This window comes from Lactuca virosa, chromosome 3 (assembly GCF_052849685.1).
Source record: "Lactuca virosa cultivar CGN04683 chromosome 3, Lactuca_virosa_CGN04683_v6, whole genome shotgun sequence".
Taxonomy (NCBI): domain Eukaryota; kingdom Viridiplantae; phylum Streptophyta; class Magnoliopsida; order Asterales; family Asteraceae; genus Lactuca; species Lactuca virosa.
In genome coordinates, this window is record NC_136428.1 from 73,174,129 (window position 1) to 73,201,274 (window position 27,146).

At 38.2% G+C, this 27,146-nt stretch overlaps 2 protein-coding genes across 2 annotated transcripts; one reads left to right on the forward strand and one right to left on the reverse strand.

Moving 5' to 3' along the window:
- Positions 1 to 896: 896 nt before the first annotated feature.
- Positions 897 to 7,028, forward strand: PRP40C (pre-mRNA-processing protein 40C). The gene is made up of 16 exons (XM_079084874.1): positions 897 to 1,104; positions 2,120 to 2,346; positions 2,502 to 2,645; positions 2,905 to 3,520; positions 3,612 to 3,754; positions 3,895 to 3,932; positions 4,048 to 4,126; positions 4,224 to 4,667; positions 5,154 to 5,237; positions 5,316 to 5,456; positions 5,562 to 5,668; positions 5,740 to 5,863; positions 5,947 to 6,090; positions 6,156 to 6,302; positions 6,364 to 6,486; positions 6,596 to 7,028. The coding sequence occupies exons 2-16, from the start codon at positions 2,128 to 2,130 to the stop codon at positions 6,914 to 6,916; spliced, it is 2,874 nt and encodes a 957-aa protein (XP_078941000.1). The 5' UTR covers positions 897 to 1,104; positions 2,120 to 2,127; the 3' UTR covers positions 6,917 to 7,028.
- Positions 7,029 to 7,784: 756 nt separating this feature from the next.
- Positions 7,785 to 11,620, reverse strand: LOC145165955 (AP-5 complex subunit beta-like protein). Its single transcript, XM_079084875.1, has 3 exons — positions 10,082 to 11,620; positions 9,556 to 9,995; positions 7,785 to 9,464 (listed from the first exon to the last, which is right to left on the reverse strand). The coding sequence occupies exons 1-3, from the start codon at positions 11,585 to 11,587 to the stop codon at positions 8,027 to 8,029; spliced, it is 3,384 nt and encodes a 1,127-aa protein (XP_078941001.1). The 5' UTR covers positions 11,588 to 11,620; the 3' UTR covers positions 7,785 to 8,026.
- Positions 11,621 to 27,146: the final 15,526 nt, after the last annotated feature.

Genomic DNA, 27,146 nt, shown 5'->3' on the forward strand with positions numbered 1-27,146 from the left:
GGCTGATTTCCACTGTGACCAGCCTCATTAACCTCATCTCCTTCATCAACCACCATAAACACTTTCACAGCCCTTCCTCCGCTACATTTGATTACATTTATCAACATTCTAACATCCATATCTTCAACTATAGCTATATAATATTTCAATTCAGGATGATGGAAACGAAGACTAATTCTATATTTGTCTAACAAACCAATTTTGCTTCTCACCAGAGATACAAATTCACTATAACTAATATACTCAGAAAATATCAAAGCGAATTCAGAAATACCTCCCTGTGGACATACATATTCCAGATTTGTTTCAATAACTTGTCATCTTCCACCGGTTACAAGACAAACCAAATATTCAATCATTTTTTTGAGAGAGATTTTAAAAAAATTTCCTAAAGAAATAACAACTAAACTGATAATTTTCTACAAAAGTTTATATATAGTAAGGTTATTTCGTAGTCAAACCAAATGATTTCATAGTAAAAAAAAACATAATTTCGCAGATGGAAATAGAGAGGAAATCGCAGATGGACTGTGTCCATCTGCGATTTAAGCCTGGTATAACCCCTACATATACACAAAAAAAAATATAAAAAATACCCCACCTGCGAATGTACAAGTGGCTAAAGCACAGTTGTGCTTTACCCACTTGTACATTCGCAGATGGGGTGTGAAAATCGCAAATGGACCATTCCCATCTGCGATTTATGTGGCAAATTTGCAATTCCTATTTTTTTTTTACTATTTTCCACAAAGTAATTAGTATATTCGACTATTTTTGTCATTTTCTCAAAATAATTATGTAAAGCTGGAAAGGAAACACTTCAATCGGTCGGACGGACCGGGGCTGTAAGAACCCGAACAGGAGCCATAAGCATGTGATAGTACTATAATTCAACCCAATGAAGCGAATATGGGTTTAAAGAAATAAAAAAGCCCTAATCGAATCGACAAGAGTGAGCAAGACAGAGGCCCGTGAACCCCCTCGCCGATCGCCGTGCGACTGCTCCGTCGCAAGTGTGCTCCGCCTCTGCTTCATTTTCGCCTTTACCGTTATCGCTTGCCCCGGCGTCTGTTTGGTTCTCTCTGCTGTGGGCGTACGACACAGGTTGGTTTGCATTTACAAGTGTAATATCTCTGCACTGATAAGAATATATTAAGTATTTATTCATGTTACAATACTTAATTCCTGATAATTGATTAGAAATACTTGTTTAGGATCTTGAATTTTTATGAATTTGTAACCTTCTGACTGTTGAGCTCTCCTAATTATCTAAAAGGTTCCGAGTCAGACTGCTCTCTACTGTTTATGATTAAAAAAAACAGTATTCAATTATTTGGCCCATGATATAATTGTTGTTGAAGCTGGTATCACTGACTGGTTCTGATACGTTCTAAATGTCAAATCACTGATTTAGTACACTGCACCTGTGTTTTTGAGGAATGAGGATAAAGTGGCACTGCACAAGCTCTGTTCTATAAGTGTAGATAAATCTCTCTAGCGCTTGTTGCATACTGAATCGTTCTGATGGGTTTTTAATATCAATATTTTTTGCTCAATGGTTGAGTAGTGAGATGGCTGTGTTTTGTTGTATTATACAATTTGTGACTCCTGTTAGATTGAAGTAAATGAAATACACATGCAAATTGTATATTGCTGGTTACTGTAAAGACTCCATTTGTGCTTTCTCATATTTGCATTCTAGTGCTTTGTTACTGCCTTACAATCCAAATGTCAACAATACTCATGGTCATTGTTTATAATTTGGGATTTTGTAATAATAATTAGGATAAATTGTGATGACTGGGTGCATCATGCATCACTCTTTACTTTTATACAGTCTGTAGATAATTGTGCATTTGAGTTGGTTTAAGTGTGGATCCTATGACCTATGGTGAATCTAGAATACTTGGATTAACACCAGCTTTGATTCTGTTTTCACCATCTTATATAAGAATGTCCGTGTCAGATTGGATTCAACATTACACTTCAAAATCGAGACACAAATCTTTAATTGGGTTTGAATATTACACTTGAAATGGAAATAATAGTTTTAGTTGTTTTAAAAAATCGATATTTGATGAACTTAAGTAAATTTTCTTTTTCCAATTTCATTTTGCAGATCAGATTATGGAACCATCATCACCCATTGAAGGAAAATCTTCAACACCATCAACTCCAACTACTGCACCTGCTTCAGTTGTCAGTACACCCACCTTAAAAGATGGAGACACTGTCAGCACTGAGTCAATGCATGGCTCTGTTGCCTCCATCCCTTCTCTTTCATACAGCGTGCCTCAAAATGCTAATAGAAACTCCGAGAGCCCTCATCATTCATCATTTAACACTGTTAGTGGATCCCTCTGAAGTCTGAACCTATCTTTTTTCTGCTTGTTGGAAGTGTTTTTACCAATTACTTCATTACCCAAATAGGCAAATATTGTTGTCAAGTTGTTGCAAGCCTTTTGTGCATATAGTCAACTAACTTTTGATTATAACTGCAGGCAATGATAAATTCACCAGGTTCTTCTTCATTTCCAAGACCTCCTGTTCCTGGTATTTCTTCTAGCAGTGCTCCTTCATTTTCATATAACATTCCACAAACTGAAGTTGCTGTGTCTGGTGGTCAGTCATTCCATTCAAGAATGGTAATGATGAATTTCTCTATACTTCCATCCAGACATTTACTTGTTATATGATTTGTTCTTATCATGTAAACTCTTCTAAAGTACGACCTTTTACATTCGAATGAAATGTCAATATTCTTTTCCAGTTGGATGTAATAGGAATCTATAAAAAAACTTGTGATTTTATTACAAAGAGTGGACCATTAGAACCTTTGCCTGTTTATTTATTTATTTAATGCTTTGTTCATTGGTTCTGAAATGTAATAAACATCCTTATCAGGTGGTTGCCTCTGAAGTGCCAAAGAATGTCTCAGTTTCTCCTACATCTTTGCAACCTCCTGTTTCTGGACAGCTGGCACATCCCAGTTCATTTATACGAGGAATGCCACCACCTCCACCTGTTGCTGTCCCTAGAGACACTTCATCAAATGCTGCTAATTTCTCTTACAATGGACATCATCAGTCTGTATCTTCTGCGCCACCTGTCCCTCATTCGACTTTAGGTCCCACATCTACAAATTTTTCACCAACATTCTGGATGCCATCTGGACCACCTTTTCAACAACCTCCAGGAAGAGCTGCATCAGCACTACCACCCCCTCCTAACACCACTGTTGCCTCTTCACAGCAGCCAATTTATGGTTCCTATGCTTCCAATCCTCCTCCTCAAGGAGTCTGGATTCAGCCTGCACCAATTGGTGGCTTGTCAAGACCCCCAATTTTACCATATCCTCCTCCTGCTGCTTTTCCTGGTTCCTTTTCATTGCCAGCTCAGCGTATGCCACCACCATCTGATGCTCAGCCTCCTGGTACTTCCACTGGAGTTCCTGGCATAGCTTCTGACAGCATGCCATCTGTTGCTTCTGTGATGCCACTTGAATTACCTCCAGGGACTGGTATGTCATATGTGCGAGTTAATTGATAATGTCCAGAAGTGAATTTGCTGGGGTTTAGTTGAGTTATTTATTTATGTTTGGGTTTTTGCAGACAATAGCAAGCATGCAAATGCTGTTGGTGTTGAACAGTTGGATGCATGGTCAGCCCACAGGACTGAGACAGGAATCTTGTACTATTATAATTCTGTGACAGGACAGTCTACTTACCAGAAACCTCCTGGTTTTAAGGGAGAGGTAAGTACAATGTTTCATGTCAACTGTTCTTTGGTGTATTGTGCTGATTTTATCCTTTCATGATTTATATATGTGCTTTCCTAATTAAACTAATTTTGCATTTTTTTTCTTTCACATTCTTGATATGTACTTGTTGGCAGCCTGAAAGAGTTTATGCACAACCGACTCCAATTTCGTGGTGAGTCTTCACATGCTTCAGTTGGATACTCGTTTTATTATTTTCGTCACTCTTAGCCCCTTTTAATTGTCAAGTATCTGCCTTTTTCATTATTTATTTGTTATATTTTGTTCAGGGAGAAGTGTGCTGGCACTGATTGGTCACTGGTTACCACAAATGATGGCAAAAGATACTACTACAATGCTAAAACCAAGGTAAAGTGAGCTCTATTTTCAACTTGGTATTAGAAAATTTTCGTTTTTAAAACATGATGATTGTTATGAAAAATATAATCTTTATCTGGTTGATCAGTTGAGCAGCTGGCAAATACCAACGGATGTGGCCGAGCAAAGAAAAAAGCAAGAGAGTGATGTATTGAATTTGAAAGAACAATCAATGTCAGTGCCAAATACTAGTTTAACTGAAAAAGGATCTGGTCCTTTAAGCTTGAGTGCCCCTGCTATTCACACAGGTGGTCGTGATGCAATATCAGGTGTACCTGTGACGTCGTCATCTTCATCTGCACTGGATTTGATAAAAAAGAAACTTCAAGATCCCACAGCCCCTTTACCACACCCAACCCCACCAGGAGGAGAAAAGTCGTCTGAATTGAATGGTGGTGATCAAGTAGGGAGTGAGAATGGAAAAGATAAAGTAAAAGATGAAAATGCTGATGGAAATCTATCAGACACTTCTTCAGATTCAGAGGATGTGGACAGTGGACCAACCAAAGAGGAACGTGCCCTTCAATTTAAGGTATCTTCTATATTCATTTTATTATTGTCATCTTAGGGGCTGTTTCTTGTTTTTTTTTTTTTTCATCAAGTCCTGTATGGGTAAAGTAGCTGAATCTGTAATGATGCTTATATGGATAAACTGCTGTACACACAAGGTCTGTTTCTTTTTCTAGACTGAATAACCCGTCTAAAACTCTGAATGAGTCTAAATGATCGATTTACCCTTGCATTCCAAAAAAAATCACAAATATTTGTCAATTTTAACATGATAAAAGTTAGAGGAAAAAAGAAGGGCAAATAGGTAAAAAGTTAGTGTCTTAATGCACTAAGTTGGGTTTTTTTGGCTTAACCCATTAAGTCATTCTGTCTAGTTTAAGTAAAAAATAGTCATCAAGTGGTTAACCCATTAAGCCTATTAAATAAAAAAGAAACAGCCATTTAAGCAGACATTGCTTTAGACTTGTTTCGTTGATGCACTGGCATTTAATATTTATGGAATATTCAGGAGATGCTCAAGGAGCGTGGAGTGGCTCCATTTTCAAAATGGGAAAAGGAGCTTCCAAAATTCGTGTTTGATCCACGTTTTAAGGTTTGTGATTCTTGTTTTTAAAGTTTTTGTTTACTTTTACTTATTGAGTGTAAAAAAAAAAACAATATTGTTTTGCAGGCAATACCGAGTTATAGTGCAAGAAGAGCTATTTTTGATCATTTTGTTCGAACACGTGCTGAAGAAGAACGCAAAGAAAAACGAGCAGCTCAGAAGGCTGCAATCGAAGGCTACAGAAGGTTACTGGATGAGGCGAAGGAGGTTTGCTTTAAGTCTGTCTCTAATTTTAAGCCTCAAAATATTTTCATTTTTTATATTTTTCATAATAAAATAAATTGCCGTTGTAATTTGTTATCATCCTGTCAGGATATCAACCACCACACCGATTATCAAACATTTAAAAGAAAATGGGGTCATGATCCACGGTTTGAGGCCTTGAACAGGAAGGATCGTGAAGCTTTATTAAATGAAAGGTGATTTCTTTTATTGTGTACTTTTTTTTTTAGTATGTTGGTGAAGCTAAAATATATTGTTTCTGTTTAAGGGTTATTCCTCTAAGGAGGTCTGTTGAAGAAGAGGCGCGTGCAAAACGTGCAGCCTCTGTGTCTACTTTCAAGTCAATGCTGAAGGATAACAAGGACATTTCCTCCACTTCTCGTTGGTACAAGGTTAGTAAAAATACCTTTGAGTTTCTAAAAACCAAAAGTAGATTGTGTATTTATTTTATTTTTTTCAACTTTTGATCTTGAAGGTTAAGGATATTTTAAGAAATGACCCTCGATACAAATCTGTTAGGCATGAGGATAGGGAAGCTATATTTAATGAATATATTTCCGAGTTAAAAGTTTGTGAAGATGAAGCTGAAAGCATAGCAAAGGCAAAACGAGATGAGGAGGTACACCATTTAATTATTATTTATTATTTGAAAAACATGTTCATAAATATATTTATTAAATACAGGAGAAGTTGAGGGAAAGAGAACGGGCATTGCGTAAGAGGAAAGAGAGAGAAGAACAGGAAGTAGAGAGGGTGCGTTCAAAAGCTAGAAGAAAGGAAGCCATTGAGTCATATCAAGCATTACTTGTAGAAACAATCAAAGATCCACAGGTACTTTGGATACAGTTTTATGATAGTATAATGATTCTATTTAATTAATTGGATGATTTAGGTTTCATGGACGGATGCAAAGGTTAAGCTAGAGAAGGATCCTCAAGGGCGTGCAGCCAATTCATATCTAGACCAATCAGATCTTGAAAAGCTTTTCCGTGAACATGTCAAGTCATTGCATGATGTAAGTTAGCCTCATTAACAGCAGTACTTCTCTTCTGAGGGTAAAATGGTCATTCAGTTAAAAAAAACAATATCTTTACGTAAATGATTTTATTTTGTTGTTGTCTCAGCGATGTGCACATGAGTTTAAAGCGTTGTTATCGGAAGTGATAACGAGTGAAGCGTCTACAAAAGAATATGAAGATGGCAAGACGGTTTTGACTTCATGGTCAACAGCCAAAGAGCTTCTAAAAGACGACACCAGATACAACAAAATGCCTAGAAAAGATCGTGAATCCTTGTGGAGGCGACACGTGGAAGATCTCCTCCGTCGAAAGCGCAAGTCAACAGTTGACCAACAAGACTCATCAGATAAACATGGAGATGATAGAACAGCTGATTCTAGGAAATACGTTTCAGCTTCTAGAAGAAACTACGATCCTCGTCGTTAGCTTTGTTATTTTAGAGCTATATATTATATATCATTTGAGATTTTATCCGCCTTACATGTGATCTTTTGTATTTTTTTTGGTGTACCATGGCTAGAGTTATTTTGATTGGTTATCATATCATGTCATAGCGCTTCTATTTAAAGAACATTTGTGTCCAACCAAGCAATTTCACCAAAAATTGAATCCTTGTCGAAATGTTCACCAAACAATTTCATTAGAAGTTACTTTATCTGAAAATTTAACAAAATTGTTTGTAGTAACTAACAATCATATACAAATAAGCAACTTTAATTGAAAATTTTGCCAAAAAGTTGCAAGTTTGAAGCAAAAAGATCCCAAATTTATTGCAACTTTCATAAAGCCAATGAAAACTCGACGGAAGTTTCAAAACCATAAACTTTCAGGCCACAAACAGCAAGCCTCACTGGTTTCCTCAAAACTCGACTCCAAAAGAAACAGAAGCAAAAACAATTCATCTTTTTTCAATAAATATTTCAGTAGTGATTTAGGCCCTGCTTCTTTTGCCGTCAACTACTGTCCCCATCTCCATAAACGATTCTTAAATAATATTTTAGAAAATGACAAGGTACTTGAGAAAGAGACTAATAGACCATTATACCCTTCCATTCCAAAAACCAAGTTCAACAATATTCATCAATTTTAACAATTTTAATCAACAGAGTTGGGATCAAAAAAAGAAAGGCAAATAAGTAAAGCGTTAAATGTGTTAATACATTAAGCCAAGTTTTTTGGCTTAACCCATCAGGTCATTCTGTCCGGTTTAAGTGAAAAGGCAACATTCATGTGTGCTGTCCAACTTAAGTGCTTAACCCATTAAGCTCATCAAGTCAAAAAGAAACTCCTTCCATCAAGTCCAATAAAAAAATACACACCAATAACAATCAACTGTTTCACAAAAAACAATATTATCCGTTGCATTATTCAATAAATCATCAGGGATAAAAAAAACACATCTCCTAAACAACATAATTCAACTACATAATTAATACATAAATTTACAGATTTAAATCATTTCACAATGCCAAAAAAAAAACATCATCAAAAGGGCAATACAGTAAAAAGGAGAATAAAGGAAGTACCTCTCTGAGTCTAAGCAAGAAACAAAGCTTCCAAATAATCATCAATATAAGCAAGACACGGCCAATGATCCGTTCTAATCCTAACCAAAGTCGATCCAACCCCAACTTCCATTTGAAATAAAAGATGATACATCGGAGGAAGAAATATCAATACATAAAAACACCCCATTTTTCTTTTATTCAAATAACCCCCATTTTCATTTCCATTTTCACCATACTCCAAATAAAGTGGGCCCTCACCCACATTCAAATCCGCCACCACAACATCAAGATCACCGCAATCTTTCAAAACCACATCACTTAAAACCCCTCCATCCTTCACAACATCAATAAGCGAATCCCCAACAACATTCACAACAAAACGCGCTAAATTCCGTTCAACTCCTCGAACAAGTTCCCTCGCCGGAATTTCAAGAAACTTCACGGACCGTGTCCCGTTCACGGCAGCAACACCTCTGCCGCCCTTCACCGGAAAAGTCTCCCGCCCGGTGCTCGATGAACTCCCGCATGCTTCCCATAACGCGTTAAACAAATCTATGTAATACCCGGGTACCGAATCTTTATCAACATCTTCGGGGACAATCGCGTTTAAAAACATGTCCTCGATCCCCACGGTAACACTATGGAGGTGACCACACACGATCTGACCGTTTTCCGTGTTCGATTCTATCGACACATCGATGAGTCCCGGTGTCGGTTCTTGTGGCTGCAATTCAATCAAAACGGGTGATTTGAAGTTGTCATCTTCTTTTATATGCCCGTTGCCAGCTGGCACGAGTTCTAGGGAATCGGGTGTATTCTTTTTGGTGGGTCCCCCGAGGAGAAATGGTATGCGGTATGGTTGGATCGACCCGTATGGAGCTGAAGATGAGAACTTGAGGACAGTTGCATATAATGCGGGAAGCAATTCGGGTTCGGCCCCACCCCATATTCGATTGAAGGGTTCTGATTGGAAGCTTAAGTTACATGATATTACGATTTTGATCCCTTCCATGTGTCTGAAATCAGGGATTGAAGAAAAGTGTCTTCTCAAGATTTCAACGATTTCTGAAACTTTTGAATCGGTTACACGAAGGGGTTCATTTGGGCCTTCGATTGCAGGGATGATTGGGGTATTATCGGTATTATTAATACTATTTGGGGTTTCTGGTTGCCATGATGAGGTGTCATTGTCTCTGATGACTTCAAGATTGTTGTTGTTACTAATGTTGAAAGACGATAAAGATAAGGACCAAGATTGTTTGACTAATAGGGGTTTGACTCGGTCAAGGTGGATGTAGGATGAAATATGTTTTGATTTTTTGGAATCCAAAGAAAATTTTGGAGATTGGATGTTGAAGAATGAGGTAGAATGAGAAGATGGTGGAATCCCGGGGAGTTGATCCCCGGTTGTTAGCAAGTGTCTGAGCTTGTTTCCTGGCACACAGAGTAGCATCCGCAAGTATATTCTGAAAATGCAAGAAATAGCAATGTAATTAATATGCGTAAATGACCATATTACCCTTGTGAGAATAGTGAAAGATTGGTTTTCTTTGATACCTTGCATTGTCACGGACTTCAAGATCTGGAAAATGTAAGCAGGTGAACGCAAGGAGACGAGATAACCCAAGAAAGAATCGAGAGCTTTGGTGATGCATCAATATTGTTCTACAAAGAACAAGAACTTTACTTCCTTGAGACCATGATCTTAATCCTGTATCTGGGCCATGTTTTTCAACTAAAATACGCATGTATTTACCATAAAGCTCTAGCAATCCACCTGGTGGAACTGTTTCATTTTCAGCAATTTTTTCAAAAAGTGGGAAATAAGATCCCAATCGATAGTCTACTTTGACCTTTGGAAGCAAATGATTGTTGAATGTTTGAAGCAGACGTTCTCCAAACACATGGTGCTTATGACACCTCAGCAAGCGGTTCACAAAAGCTACAATCACAGGAATCAATCCCTGAGAGTTTAGTGTCATGGACACTAGCATCCTCTGCACAATGGAAGTTTGATGCATAAATATGAATATGACCTAATCTATATAAGTGGAATGTAGCTATGAAAGATCTTACATTTTACCTCTGAAGCATGGAAGATTGTGGACTCCATGAGAGTTCTGGTGGAAGAACCATTATCAGAATGAGAAGATGCTCCTATCAAAAGTTTATGAAACATCCTGAATGCAACTGAAGTTTCAGTGCTCCATGGTGGCAACCATTTGAAACCAGATACAGATTCAAGACCATCTTCAAATAGCTTCACTACAGGGACATCAGAAACCATCTGACCATTACCATTTGCATCTGCCACTCTTGACATGTCGAGTAAAATTGAACAATATGCAATCAAATCAAGCTTCAAAGCCTTCAAAGCAAGTGGATCGAATACACTTGGGTAAAATCTTAAAGCTGTTGCAAAGATTCTCTCTTTAATGACCTTTCTTGTTGACATCACTATTCCCATGAAGCCCAATAACCAGTGAAGTGCAAGCACTCTGAAAACCAAAACATGTTGTGTTTCCCTTGAAATTAGCAACAAACGGCTGATAACTTCATTTTCTTGTCCACTAAAAGCTTCGGGGAATTTCAAATACATTCCTAGAAATGCGTGGCATAGCAGCATATCGAATGTATAAAGTAACCCAGAAAACTGCACCTTCAACAATGAAGCCTGCAACTCCAATGCTACAGCCACCGGCATTATAATGGACATGAACTCAAATAACCCAAAAGGTGTCAAAAATGGAGGCCATTCAAGCAAGAAAGACATTACCCTCCTCAATTCCTTAATCGGTAAAACAGAATTCTCTCTGGCTGAACCTCCTCCGATCAAAAACTGGGGAACATTGAATGGTATCAACGGAATTGAAGTTGTAAGAATTGAAACGTTTACCTTCGAGATCACTATTCCATGAACGATACTTGCTAGCATTAATACATAGCTTTGAGCAACATGAGTTTTCTCGCTTTGACATAATGTCCACAAATGTCCAGCTGTTTCTGATAACAAGCTAGGGCATTCTCTCTCTAATTCACGCAAACACTCGCATGCGGAACCACGTAGCTGTCGATCTACACCATGATTTGGGCGGTTTACAACCGTCAACAACACCTCAATCAAACCCTCGAGTTGACTTGTGTAAGTCAAACAAGGCGTTTTACTATCCTCGCTGTTATCGATGGTAGAAAGTATGAATATAGATGTAGTTGATACGAGTAGCTGTTCTTTGAGGGAATAAGTGACTGAAACGCCGTCGACCGGAGAATTGATGACGGAGCGAAGTGTTTCGAGGAAGCGAGCTAGGGTGTTTTCCGTTTCGGTATCGGATTCCGGCGATGGAAAAAACGTGGTGAAGTATTCTTCAAGGAAGACGATGAGGTGTAGCTTGAGGTTGAGTGGGAGATCTTTGCGGGAGATGGATGATAGACAGAGGTCGATGAGAGAGATACCGGTGTAGTTCAATGAAATCCAGCGGTCACGGCGGTATCCACCGTACTGGTGGTCGTCGATTAAAGACTCCCACTCTGGCGGCGTCAGTGGTTTCAGTGGTGTCGGCGCCGGAGCCGGAGCCGGATTGTTCTCCATCTTGGCCGTGTATCTTCATAGTTTTGCTTCCTTTTGTAGATTGGTACTTTGGAGTTTGGTCGTTTAGTTTAGTTTAGATAAAAGAAGATAAAGTCCCTAAGTTCTAAATTCATAACATTTTAGTCCTTTTGATTTTGAAAATTCTTGTTGCCAACACGATAATTATGATTAATAATGTCAAACATAATTAGCTTTTGAAAAACTAGTAACACTATTTCCATGTGATTTTCTTTCATAATACTTAAACTCTAAGTAACTCTACCTTTCATATGCTTTAATTTCAAAATAAGCCAATTGAACATGACAAGATAATCAAATTTGAATATTGAATTTGGATCATGTGAAACACTTTCCTGTTAGCAGATCCATCAAAATGGATAAACATCAAGAACGATAAATTTTAGGGATTAAAGGCAGTTTGAACGAAAACATTTAAATTTTAAGACCAAATATTTATGACCAAAATTACACGACCAAGTTTTAGTACAAAACTTTCAGCAGCAGCAGTGTGCACATGTTTTGTGTTCACAATCCTCCTAAACCATTTAGATTATGAGGCGTTGCCCCTTTACCCTGTAAGTGGGCACAAAGTGTGTCATTCGTCACGCCCAAAATCACACTAGTCTAAACAAGTATGCACTTTAACTAACTTGTATTTGAGCATAGTCTAACATTTCAATAAATTGTAATTTCAACTACCTAAAAATGCTTATTCTTAACGGGGATATATACACTAAAGTCCCAATATTTTCATCGATTTGACAAGGAAGTCCTAAACTTTATTTTTTTGACAGTAAAGTCCAAATTACCGCCAGTTTTTGACACTTTTACCTTTTTTTCCGGTTAGCCGGTAATTAAGATTTTTTTTGTCAAAAAATAAAGTTTAGGACTTTCTTGTCAAATCGTCAATTAGGACTTTACTGTCAAAAAAATAAAGTTTATGATTTTCTTGTCAAATTGTTGAAAACATTGGGACTTTAGTGTATAAAATACTGCGGAAGCTTTGTTACAATGGTGGTGGTGGTGATTGTAGGTGAATGAATTCGATGATCCCAAACTTAGAACTTATGCCCTTATATAGATGGGCTTACAAACTATTGGACAAGAATAAAACGTAAGCGATGACGTTTAAACAATGGCCATTATTTAATTTGTTACATGTGGCCGACAATCTTGATAATTATAAAGATACTTTTAACAAGTGGTGGGGACTTCTTGAAGATTTCTGAACATCCAAACAACTCAACTTTTGAAAACCCGTGATATGTGAAATAATTTCACATACGGGCCCTGCTAGCTTTTGGATAAAGGTATGGATCCATGGGACGATTCAATTTTATCGTTTTTAGACAATAATCATCCCACCCGGGGTCCACAATAAAAATTGAATCGTCATCACGGTTGTCACTATCTTCTAGAAATCCTTTGCTGTTGTAGCGGCATTTGTTTTCTTTTTGGTTATTGTCTTAGGCTTCCATGGGCTTAGATATTATTGCGGCCCAATCGTTGTGCGAGGGCTTCCAGTTCGATGAGGATTCTTCGGGCTTCTTTGTTTTGGATTCGAACATCTTCCTTTTGGTCAGACCAATGGTTGTCTCTTGTTGTTTTTCCAAAGCAGACTTGAGCTTTGCACTGTATGATTGCTTGTAAATTTCGCATTGCTTTGATCGCTTCTTTTGCTGCTGATAATTCGATATCTTGGGCGACTGATCTCCATGCATCAGATTTATCCATTCTGATTGGGGTTTGATTGGCTCTAAGCTGGTATTGTCTGTACATTGCTCCTGGTTCTTCCAGTGTGAAGATTGTTTTAGTAAAGATTCTTGGGAGTGGTTGAAAGTCTTCATGATTTCTTCGCAAGTAATCTTCATATTCTTCTGAGAGGCAGAAGGGGATTGTAGAACTTCCTCCACTGAGTAAAGGGCTGCCGCTGCTAACCGTTTCATTTCTCCTGTGCATTCTGCAAAACAAAGGTTAACAAGTCTTGAGAGAGAATCAGCTAGTGTATTATGTTTCCCTTCTATATGCTCTATGTTAATCTTGACGCCTGTTCCTGTGACTGCATCTGCAAACTTTATCCACCTGACCCTTGAGGATTTGTTGCTATTAGCTTTGTTGTAAAAGCTAATAATGGCTTGGCAATCTGTCCTTAAAGTGATTTCTTGTTTATCAAGGTAGTAGATTTTTAGTTTCTCCGGAGTGTTGATGCAGGCATTGATTTCAGCATCAATTGTGGATTGGGTTGTTGAGAACTTGCCACTTACATATGCATAAATCTTTTCTGGGCTTCTTGGTCCTTCCTTTTTGTTCTTCCATTTGACTATACCTCCCCATCCTTCCATACATCCGTCTGTTTCTAGGATGATATAAGCATCTTCAGGTGGTATCTCAAGGTCTGGGAGATTCTGAACTTGCATCTTGATCCTTTTTATTAACTCATAATCAGAGCGCTTCAATCTTTTGTCTCCATGAGCATTTGTCTTTTCGTACAGTGGCCTTAATAGTATCCCAAGTTTTGGGATATGATTACGAGCATAGTTAAGGATTCATAAGAATGACCTTAACCCCTTCTTTGTCTTCAATTCTTCTTCGTTGAAGTTCACAATCTTCTTTATGATGTGCGGTTGCAACCTTATTGTTCCTTCTCCTACGACTACTCCCAGAAAATCTATTGTTGGGACTGCTATCTTCATCTTTGTTGGAGATAGGACTAGGCCATTATCCTCACATATTTGCAACATCTTTTCCAAGTGCTTTGCATGTTCTTTTTCGTTTTTTTGAGAAAACCAGTATATCATCAATATATACTGCGATAAATGAATCTGTTCCTCTGAAGCATTTATCCATTTTTCTTTGGAACACTGCTGGGGCATTCTTCAAACCAAATGGCATAACTAGCCATTCAAAAAGTCCTCCAGGTACTAAGAATTCTGTCCATGGTATTGATTCTTCATCCATGGCGACTTGATGGAACCCTGATTTGAGATCAAATTTTGAGAATATTTTTGCACCTCCTATTCTCTTGATGATCGTATTTATGCCTGGTAAGGAGTATTGGTCCTTGTATGTGTTGTCATTCAAGGATTTATAATTAAAAACCATTCTTTCTTTCAATGATTTAAAGGTTCTTCTCTGATGTATCCTTGGAGCTTTAACCTATCAATGACAGGTTTAAACCGTTCTAGGAATGCATTGTTACCTTCTTGGTTGAAATAAATAGATTCATTTATTTCAAAGAAATCTTCTTCACTAATTTCAAGCTCAGTGATGGCAACTTCAGCAACCTCAGATTGCTCTGAAGTTTTGATCTTGGTAACCTTCTTATAAATAGTTATCTCATCACCTTCTATTCGAATTCCTCCTTTCATGGACCTTAGGAAGTTGGTACCTATCAGCATTTCAATGCCATTGCTGCCATGCATATCAAATGCATATATAAGGGGAGTTTTGAACTTGTTTCCCTCGATGAGAAAATAGCCTTGCTTTATTTTGTGAGTTGCCTGCTGTCTTGAATTTAAACCATTAAAGAAAACACTGTGGTTTAAAGGTTCAAGTGCTTCTTCTGGAATAACCTTCTTGTTTATGCAGCATGCTGATGCTCCTGTGTCTATTATTGCGCCGATCCCAAATGCTGGGCAATTAGGGATATCAAACTCAACTTTTACGTTGTAAAGTGAGTTAGTTATCTTCCTAACTTTTGGGTTTGATGTAGCATTTTCAGAGTAATGAATCTCTGCTTCCATGAAGGGCCTTGCTACATGAAGTTCGCTTAACGGTGGGAATTCTTCTTTAGGGAATTGAGGCTTTTCCCTTTCTTCCTTCCTTTCTTGTAGTTGCTCCTTCAGCCTTCTTATTTCTTCGTTCTTTTGTTCTTCAAGCCTTACTTGTTCAGCTTTAAGCTGATCGATTATCTTAAGAGTATCTGTGAGATCTTTTGTTAGCAAGCCTTTTTCAAGCTGCCATGCTTCCTCTCTCTTTTGTATTTCTGCCTTGGTCTCATAAAACTCTTTGGCTTGATCCTTAATCATCTGCTGCATTTGCTCCGTCTTCTCTTTCAAAAGTTCTTTGAGAAGCTTTATTTCCCTATTGGTAAAGTCACTTTCTTCTTCCGGCTTAATCTGCTGTTTTTTCTTAACGTTAACTGTTTTGCCAAGATAATTTTTGGCGCAAAGAGCACATGTTGTGAGTTGGCAATTGGGACAGTTAAGTCTTGACACGTCTGTGGTTAGTATTCCACAGTAATAACAGATCGTGTAATTTGTGACTGTTTTTTCCTTCCAATCATGCTCACAGTTTTTACTTTGAGCTGGCAATTCTTTGCTTGGTTTCCACGATCCTACAGATTGAACCATATCTGCTATTTTTGTTGGTGGTCCTGGATGGAACATGAAAGCATAATGACTATGTTGGATGTCCTCTCTTTCATCTTCGCTGCTACTTTCATTATCTTCATGTGTTATTGTGAAAGCTGCTTCTCCAAATGGAGTATCTTGGACCATAACACTGATGCTTTGATGGGTATCGCCTTCTCCTTCTGATATACTATAGACACTGGTGTCATCAAAGTATGCTGAGACAATGTCCCAGTTGTCATCAAGATCCAGTTCTTGATAGACAGCTGATCTTGCAATGTTCCCTTGCTTGCTTTTGCAATCTTTTGCGAAATGCCCTTCCTTTCCACAAATAAAGCATTTGCATTTCTTGACTCTTCCTCTGTCATCTTTGTACTTTCTTATGAATGGCTTTACATGAGAACCATGTGGCTTTCCTTTGTAAGTCTTCGACTTCCTCATTCCATACTTTTTCCTGTTGTTTTTGTAATAACCAGGAATTGGTATGGCTGAACAAAGAGATAAATCTCTAAGCTCTTTGGCAAGCGCATCATCTTTGCACATTTCTGAGATGAAAGTATGAGTGAATTTGATTGCAGGCAGAACTCCTGAACTTAGACCAGGGTACCTGGCTTTAAATGATTCTTCAACTTTCTTGGATAGAGAAGGTGGAAGTTTAGCAAAAAGTTTTTCTGTTGTTGAGGGGAAGTACAGCCTTCCAGACTTTATTGCTAACTGCATGAAATCCTCCAAGAATGTCCACAAGTTCTTGGTTTCTTCACAAGTTATTCTGTCTAGATCTCTGTAGGCTATGTCTTGTTCATCAGTTGAGCCTTGGTATGGATCTTCTAACAATATTAACTGCCTAACTTGTGATGTTATATTCTGTGGTTCATCTGCGATTGCTTCAAGGGCAGCATATACATCTGGGTATGCCGTTCGCCATTGTTGCCACATTAACTTTTCGCTTTCTCCAAGAAGATTTTCAACAAAGGCTAATTTTGCTTTGTTGTCAGTCCATGTTTGGCTATTGAGCCTATTGATTGTTATAGACTCCTATCGTGCTATTACATCTGACCATAAGCCTGGATCTGCTGGTAGAACAAGCATTACACCTGATTCCGTCCATGCTGGTGGCAGAGTCCACTGTGAATTATGATATTCACCATATCCTCCATCAAAAATATTGCCTTTTACTTGAGGGTAACCAAACTGGTAGTTTGGTCTATAAATTGGTTGTGGATTTTGCCGTGCTGGTGGGTAAACAGCTGGTCCTAATATTGCATCATCTGGAGGTTGATAGCTTGCACCAAATTCTGCGTCATTTGCTGTTGGAAAAGCATGTTCTTCGTGTTTTTTAACCATTTGTGCTGCCATTTGTTTAAAGTTGCGAAATTTTGGGTATGGCAGATTGTCATCATCTTCTTTGGAAAGATGAAGAATTGTATGGTCCTCACCATGCTTCGCTGCGAATGGGTTTTCCCATTCAGACTCTGATCTTTGTGTGGCGAGTTGGTCATCCCATTGTGGCAAATATTCATCAAGAAAATCTTGTTGGTTTTTTGAAAATTCTTCTCGTAGGACAAGGATCTTTCCACCATTTCTTTCGTCATCATCCCAGTCACTTGTTTTGTCCATAATTGTCACTTTTCCTGGGGTAATTTCATCATCTAGGAATCCATCTCCCCAGCCAGTTGCTGCAATTTCTTCTATTGAAGTTGTGCTTACTGAGGTATCGTACTTGACATAATAGTCCCATTTTCCAGATGGTTCACCAAGAGTTGACCATTTATGTTTTGATCGTCTAGGCTTATTGGAACGTCTTGCTGTGTTCAGTGGCTCATTCTCCAAGATCCTTGCTTCATCCAGACATTCTTCACAGAAACATATATCACAGGGGATATGTTTTGTCTGAGGTGTTTGAAAACATACTCCTATAAAATGCTCTTCATCTTCGTCCAAATGATCGTTACCTAATACTTCTCGATCATTCTGGTCAACAGAGTATCTTGCTGGTTGGGGGATTCGGCGATATCTTTCAAATTGGAGACTTAATGATCTGTTAAGCCTTTCATGTACCGCTACTCTTGATGGTACACTTATTGATGTTTGCTCATATGGCTTTAGATTCCAGCTCATTCCTTCAAGCTCTTCTATACTCCTTCTTTCACCAGAAATTGCCGTGATGCCATTTGTTGTGAGATGGTCCACAACATTTTCTACGCTATATTGGAATCCCATATAGTTAGTGTTTGATAGCCTACCCGTCATGGCTATTGTAATCAAAAGATTACTTTCGCCGCCTGGCCAAGTTTCATACCCATGAGTTTGTATGACAACTTCTACATGATTATGGAAGTCCTCAATACTTAGAACCATATAAGGGAACATGTAGACTAGCTGCATTCCTGCAGAGAGGTCGACTTCCATAGTTCTAATGATTTGTCAACTATCTTCCCATCTAGTGTCCCGAAGGACAACTAGAGCATTTGTTCCCGCACTTCTCCGGTGGAGTGCATGTAGCCTGATCATGAATATTCCTAGGTGAATATGCTGGAGCCCTGAAGTTCTCAAGTTCTGGTAGCTTTCTTGGTTACACAGCCGAAGGTTAACTTGATTTTCTCCAACACATAGGATTCTTTGCTCAGAGTAGTGTTCATAGACTTTGTGTCTTGTAGTACTTCTATTGTTTGAATAAAGTACTTCTGCTGGAACAAGATTTGCCCTTCTCTCTCTTGATATTTCAAGTTGTCTTTCTGGATCTACAACAGACTCCAAGGTGCGATTATAGCTGTTTCTTCCAAATACTCTTCTTGTTGCCCTAGCTGGTTGATATCTGTTTCGGGTCATTTGTCGATAACCACGAATTTGATCTTCTTGAGTTGGGAGTTCTGTTTGAGTTTGTGTGGAACTCCTGTTGAGGATGCTAGGCCTTCTGAAAGTCATTTCTTTGATTCTTTCCCAAACTGTTCTTTAAAGATTTTGTTAGGATCTTCAAAGACTTAGATTTGCCCGTTACTTTTCTTTACTGGAAGTTTCCCACTAATAGAGAAATTATCAAGTCTTCTGGTTAAGCTTGATATTGAGTCTTCAAGATCTGCTGGCTGAGTATTTTGTTTGATAACAGTTTGAACTTCTTGTTTGAGCTTGTCAAACTTTTCTTTAATCTCAATCAGTTTCTGACTTTGCTTAGTTGCTATGTAAAGCAAGGTGTTGTTTTGTTTTATAACAACCTTTACTTGGCTAACTAGAGCTTCTTTGTAGTCGGTTGTTTTTGCAAAACCAACTGCTGGTGATTCAAAGTCTTCAGTGGCTTGTATGGCTTCCTGATACTTAGTAGTTGCCTTTTGATTGGCAATACTCATCCGGTGATGAGCCTCTTGACTTCGTGAAGAAGATTTTCAACCTTCTGGGTTTTATGATTGAGTTCTTCTGTTAGTCTGAGGGCTTCTTTCTCAACTAATTTTGGTTGCTCAGCTATTTCTTGAACAAGGCTGAGGACTTCTCTTTTTGTGAGTGGTTTAGATTGATGGATCTCAGTTGAGATTTGTTGAAAGCTTTTTCTGGTTTCACTCTGAGTTTTTCTTAATAACTCCTCACAGGATTCAAGCTTCTCTTGACAACTTTGGACTTTTGACTCAAGATCTTTTTGTTTTTCAGAAATACTTTTAAAATTCTTAAGTGCTACTTTAGAAAAGAGATTTAAACGATTATAAATACAAGCTAAATTATTGGCTAAATCGGTAGTTGTAGGTTTAGAACTATTTTCTTTAAAAATGATATACTCAAGATCCACAGTTCGTGAATTATCGTACCAATTTTGTATCTCTTGCTCAAAGAGATCGGACATAACATAAAAACTTCAAAGGTTTATATTTACAAACTTGTTTTAGGACTCACCAAACGGTTAACTTCAAACACTTACCGACTCTTTTGGTACATTTTAATAGAAGCAATTGCGTTGTCTTTTATCTAAAAACAAGGGTTTTTATGAAGTTTTTAACAGAAATGTTACCGTAGAAATACAAGAAATTGATAAAATAATACCTTTACTGTTTTTCCTGATTATAGCTTAGGAGTTTAGCCTTCCATAGAGCTAAGAACGTTTTGATTCAAAGCTCTGATACCAAGATAAAAATTACGTTGCCAACAATTTTTTATCTTGTACTAAAGCTCAAAAACTAAAACTTTAAAGTACACACCTTTTTATTAAAATACTGCGGAAGCTTTGTTACAATGGTGGTGGTGGTGATTGTAGGTGAATGAATTCGATGATCCCAAACTTAGAACTTATGCCCTTATATAGATGGGCTTACAAACTATTGGACAAGAATAAAAACGTAAGCGATGACGTTTAAACAAGGGCCATTATTTAATTTATTACATGTGGCCGACAATCTTGATAATTATAAATATACTTTTAACAAGTGGTGGGGACTTCTTGAAGATTTCTGAACATCCAAACAACTCAACTTTTGAAAACCCGTGATATGTGAAATAATTTCACATACGGGCCCTTCTAGCTTTTGGATAAAGGTATGGATCCATGGGACGATTCAATTTTATCGTTTTTAGACAATAATCATCCCACCCGGGGTCCACAATAAAAATTGAATCGTCATCACGGTTGTCACTATCTTCTAGAAATCCTTTGCTGTTGTAGCGGCATTTGTTTTCTTTTTGGTTATTGTCTTGGACTTCCATGGGCTTAGATATTATTGCGGCCCAATCGTTGTGCGAGGGCTTCCAGTTCGATGAGGATTCTTCGGGCTTCTTTGTTTTGGATTCGAACATCTTCCTTTTGGTCAGACCAATGGTTGTCTCTTGTTGTTTTTCCAAAGCAGACTTGAGCTTTGCACTGTATGATTGCTTGTAAATTTCGCATTGCTTTGATCGCTTCTTTTGCTGCTGATAATTCGATATCTTGGGCGACTGATCTCCATGCATCAGATTTATCCATTCTGATTGGGGTTTGATTGGCTCTAAGCTGGTATTGTCTGTACATTGCTCCTGGTTCTTCCAGTGTGAAGATTGTTTTAGTAAAGATTCTTGGGAGTGGTTGAAAGTCTTCATGATTTCTTCGCAAGTAATCTTCATATTCTTCTGAGAGGCAGAAGGGGATTGTAGAACTTCCTCCACTGAGTAAAGGGCTGCTGCTGCTAACCGTTTCATTTCTCCTGTGCATTCTGCAAAACAAAGGTTAACAAGTCTTGAGAGAGAATCAGCTAGTGTATTATGTTTCCCTTCTATATGCTCTATGTTAATCTTGACGCCTGTTCCTGTGACTGCATCTGCAAACTTTATCCACCTGACCCTTGAGGATTTGTTGCTATTAGCTTTGTTGTAAAAGCTAATAATGGCTTGGCAATCTGTCCTTAAAGTGATTTCTTGTTTATCAAGGTAGTAGATTTTTAGTTTCTCCAGAGTGTTGATGCAGGCATTGATTTCAGCATCAATTGTGGATTGGGTTGTTGAGAACTTGCCACTTGCATATGCATAAATCTTTTCTGAGCTTCTTGGTCCTTCCTTTTTGTTCTTCCATTTGACTATACCTCCCCATCCTTCCATACATCCGTCTGTTTCTAGGATGATATAAGCATCTTCAGGTGGTATCTCAAGGTCTGGGAGATTCTGAACTTGCATCTTGATCCTTTTTATTAACTCATAATCAGAGCGCTTCAATCTTTTGTCTCCATGAGCATTTGTCTTTTCGTACAGTGGCCTTAATAGTATCCCAAGTTTTGGGATATGATTACGAGCATAGTTAAGGATTCATAAGAATGACCTTAACCCCTTCTTTGTCTTCAATTCTTCTTCGTTGAAGTTCACAATCTTCTTTATGATGTGCGGTTGCAACCTTATTGTTCCTTCTCCTACGACTACTCCCAGAAAATCTATTGTTGGGACTGCTATCTTCATCTTTGTTGGAGATAGGACTAGGCCATTATCCTCACATATTTGCAACATCTTTTCCAAGTGCTTTGCATGTTCTTTTTCGTTTTTTTGAGAAAACCAGTATATCATCAATATATACTGCGATAAATGAATCTGTTCCTCTGAAGCATTTATCCATTTTTCTTTGGAACACTGCTGGGGCATTCTTCAAACCAAATGGCATAACTAGCCATTCAAAAAGTCCTCCAGGTACTAAGAATTCTGTCCATGGTATTGATTCTTCATCCATGGCGACTTGATGGAACCCTGATTTGAGATCAAATTTTGAGAATATTTTTGCACCTCCTATTCTCTTGATGATCGTATTTATGCCTGGTAAGGAGTATTGGTCCTTGTATGTGTTGTCATTCAAGGATTTATAATTAAAAACCATTCTTTCTTTCAATGCTTTAAAGGTTCTTCTCTGATGTATCCTTGGAGCTTTAACCTATCAATGACAGGTTTAAACCGTTCTAGGAATGCATTGTTACCTTCTTGGTTGAAATAAATAGATTCATTTATTTCAAAGAAATCTTCTTCACTAATTTCAAGCTCAGTGATGGCAACTTCAGCAACCTCAGATTGCTCTGAAGTTTTGATCTTGGTAACCTTCTTATAAATAGTTATCTCATCACCTTCTATACGAATTCCTCCTTTCATGGACCTTAGGAAGTTGGTACCTATCAGCATTTCAATGCCATTGCTGCCATGCATATCAAATGCATATATAAGGGGAGTTTTGAACTTGTTTCCCTCGATGAGAAAATAGCCTTGCTTTATTTTGTGAGTTGCCTGCTGTCTTGAATTTAAACCATTAAAGAAAACACTGTGGTTTAAAGGTTCAAGTGCTTCTTCTAGAATAACCTTCTTGTTTATGCAGCATGCTGATGCTCCTGTGTCTATTATTGCGCCGATCCCAAATGCTGGGCAATTAGGGATATCAAACTCAACTTTTACGTTGTAAAGTGAGTTAGTTATCTTCCTAACTTTTGGGTTTGATGTAGCATTTTCAGAGTAATGAATCTCTGCTTCCATGAAGGGCCTTGCTACATGAAGTTCGCTTAACGGTGGGAATTCTTCTTTAGGGAATTGAGGCTTTTCCCTTTCTTCCTTCCTTTCTTGTAGTTGCTCCTTCAGCCTTCTTATTTCTTCGTTCTTTTGTTCTTCAAGCCTTACTTGTTCAGCTTTAAGCTGATCGATTATCTTAAGAGTATCTGTGAGATCTTTTGTTAGCAAGCCTTTTTCAAGCTGCCATGCTTCCTCTCTCTTTTGTATTTCTGCCTTGGTCTCATAAAACTCTTTGGCTTGATCCTTAATCATCTGCTGCATTTGCTCCGTCTTCTCTTTCAAAAGTTCTTTGAGAAGCTTTATTTCCCTATTGGTAAAGTCACTTTCTTCTTCCGGCTTAATCTGCTGTTTTTTCTTAACGTTAACTGTTTTGCCAAGATAATTTTTGGCGCAAAGAGCACATGTTGTGAGTTGGCAATTGGGACAGTTAAGTCTTGACACGTCTGTGGTTAGTATTCCACAGTAATAACAGATCGTGTAATTTGTGACTGTTTTTTCCTTCCAATCATGCTCACAGTTTTTACTTTGAGCTGGCAATTCTTTGCTTGGTTTCCACGATCCTACAGATTGAACCATATCTGCTATTTTTGTTGGTGGTCCTGGATGGAACATGAAAGCATAATGACTATGTTGGATGTCCTCTCTTTCATCTTCGCTGCTACTTTCATTATCTTCATGTGTTATTGTGAAAGCTGCTTCTCCAAATGGAGTATCTTGGACCATAACACTGATGCTTTGATGGGTATCGCCTTCTCCTTCTGATATACTATAGACACTGGTGTCATCAAAGTATGCTGAGACAATGTCCCAGTTGTCATCAAGATCCAGTTCTTGATAGACAGCTGATCTTGCAATGTTCCCTTGCTTGCTTTTGCAATCTTTTGCGAAATGCCCTTCCTTTCCACAAATAAAGCATTTGCATTTCTTGACTCTTCCTCTGTCATCTTTGTACTTTCTTATGAATGGCTTTACATGAGAACCATGTGGCTTTCCTTTGTAAGTCTTCGACTTCCTCATTCCATACTTTTTCCTGTTGTTTTTGTAATAACCAGGAATTGGTATGGCTGAACAAAGAGATAAATCTCTAAGCTCTTTGGCAAGCGCATCATCTTTGCACATTTCTGAGATGAAAGTATGAGTGAATTTGATTGCAGGCAGAACTCCTGAACTTAGACCAGGGTACCTGGCTTTAAATGATTCTTCAACTTTCTTGGATAGAGAAGGTGGAAGTTTAGCAAAAAGTTTTTCTGTTGTTGAGGGGAAGTACAGCCTTCCAGACTTTATTGCTAACTGCATGAAATCCTCCAAGAATGTCCACAAGTTCTTGGTTTCTTCACAAGTTATTCTGTCTAGATCTCTGTAGGCTATGTCTTGTTCATCAGTTGAGCCTCGGTATGGATCTTCTAACAATATTAACTGCCTAACTTGTGATGTTATATTCTGTGGTTCATCTGCGATTGCTTCAAGGGCAGCATATACATCTGGGTATGCCGTTCGCCATTGTTGCCACATTAACTTTTCGCTTTCTCCAAGAAGATTTTCAACAAAGGCTAATTTTGCTTTGTTGTCAGTCCATGTTTGGCTATTGAGCCTATTGATTGTTATAGACTCCCATCGTGCTATTACATCTGACCATAAGCCTAGATCTGCTGGTAGAACAAGCATTACACCTGATTCCGTCCATGCTGGTGGCAGAGTCCACTGTGAATTATGATATTCACCATATCCTCCATCAAAAATATTGCCTTTTACTTGAGGGTAACCAAACTGGTAGTTTGGTCTATAAATTGGTTGTGGATTTTGCCGTGCTGGTGGGTAAACAGCTGGTCCTAATATTGCATCATCTGGAGGTTGATAGCTTGCACCAGATTCTGCGTCATTTGCTGTTGGAAAAGCATGTTCTTCGTGTTTTTTGACCATTTGTGCTGCCATTTGTTTAAAGTTGCGAAATTTTGGGTATGGCAGATTGTCATCATCTTCTTTGGAAAGATGAAGAATTGTATGGTCCTCACCATGCTTCGCTGCGAATGGGTTTTCCCATTCAGACTCTGATCTTTGTGTGGCGAGTTGGTCATCCCATTGTGGCAAATATTCATCAAGAAAATCTTGTTGGTTTTTTGAAAATTCTTCTCGTAGGACAAGGATCTTTCCACCACTTCTTTCATCATCATCCCAGTCACTTGTTTTGTCCATAATTGTCACTTTTCCTGGGGTAATTTCATCATCTGGGAATCCATCTCCCCAGCCAGTTGCTGCAATTTCTTCTATTGAAGTTGTGCTTACTAAGGTATCGTACTTGACATAATAGTCCCATTTTCCAGATGGTTCACCAAGAGTTGACCATTTATGTTTTGATCGTCTTGGCTTATTGGAATGTCTTGCTGTTTTCAGTGGCTCATTCTCTAAGATCCTTGCTTCATCCAGACATTCTTCACAGAAACATATATCACAGGGGATATGTTTTGTCTGAGGTGTTTGAAAACATACTCCTATAAAATGCTCTTCATCTTCGTCCAAATGATCGTTACCTAATACTTCTCGATCATTCTGGTCAACAGAGTATCTTGCTGGTTGGGGGATTCGGCGATATCTTTCAAATTGGAGACTTAATAATCTGTTAAGCCTTTCATGTACCGCTACTCTTGATGGTACACTTATTGATGTTTGCTCATATGGCTTTAGATTCCAGCTCATTCCTTCAAGCTCTTCTATACTCCTTCTTTCACCAGAAATTGCCGTGATGCCATTTGTTGTGAGATGGTCCACAACATTTTCTACGCTATATTAGAATCCCATATAGTTAGTGTTGATAGCCTACCCGTCATGGCTATTGTAATCAAAAGATTACTTTCGCCGCCTGGCCAAGTTTCATACCCATGAGTTTGTATGACAACTTCTACATGATTATGGAAGTCCTCAATACTTAGAACCATATCAGGGAACATGTAGACTAGCTGCATTCCTGCAGAGAGGTCGACTTCCATAGTTCTAATGATTTGTCAACTATCTTCCCATCTAGTGTCCCGAAGGACAACTAGAGCATTTGTTCCCGCACTTCTCCGGTGGACTGCATGTAGCCTGATCATGAATATTCCTAGGTGAATATGCTGGAGCCCTGAAGTTCTCAAGTTCTGGTAGCTTTCTTGGTTACACAGCCGAATGTTAACTTGATTTTCTCCAACACATAGGATTCTTTGCTCAAAGTAGTGTTCATAGACTTTGTGTCTTGTAGTACTTCTATTGTTTGAATAAAGTACTTCTGCTGGAACAAGATTTGCCCTTCTCTCTCTTGATATTTCAAGTTGTCTTTCTTGATCTACAACAGACTCCAAGGTGCGATTATAGCTGTTTCTTCTAAATACTCTTCTTGTTGCCCTAGCTGGTTGATATCTGTTTCGAGTCATTTGTCGATAACCACGAATTTGATCTTCTTGAGTTGGGAGTTCTGTTTGAGTTTGTGTGGAACTCCTGTTGAGGATGCTAGGCCTTCTGAAAGTCATTTCTTTGATTCTTTCCCAAACTGTTCTTTAAAGATTTTGTTAGGATCTTCAAAGACTTAGATTTGCCCGTTACTTTTCTTTACTGGAAGTTTCCCACTAATAGAGAAATTATCAAGTCTTCTGGTTAAGCTTGATATTGAGTCTTCAAGATCTGCTGGCTGAGTATTTTTGTTTGATAACAGTTTGAACTTCTTGTTTGAGCTTGTCAAACTTTTCTTTAATCTCAATCAGTTTCTGACTTTGCTTAGTTGCTATGTAAAGCAAGGTGTTGTTTTGTTTTATAACAACCTTTACTTGGCTAACTAGAGCTTCTTTGTAGTCGGTTGTTTTTGCAAAACCAACTGCTGGTGATTCAAAGTCTTCAGTGGCTTGTATGGCTTCCTGATACTCAGTAGTTGCCTTTTGATTGGCAATACTCATCCGGTGATGAGCCTCTTGACTTCGTGAAGAAGATTTTCAACCTTCTGGGTTTTATGATTGAGTTCTTCTGTTAGTCTGAGGGCTTCTTTCTCAACTAATTTTGGTTGCTCAGCTATTTCTTGAACAAGGCTGAGGACTTCTCTTTTTGTGAGTGGTTTAGATTGATGGATCTCAGTTGAGATTTATTGAAAGCTTTTTCTGGTTTTACTCTGAGTTTTTCTTAATAACTCCTCACAGGATTCAAGCTTCTCTTGACAACTTTGGACTTTTGACTCAAGATCTTTTTGTTTTTCAGAAATACTTTTA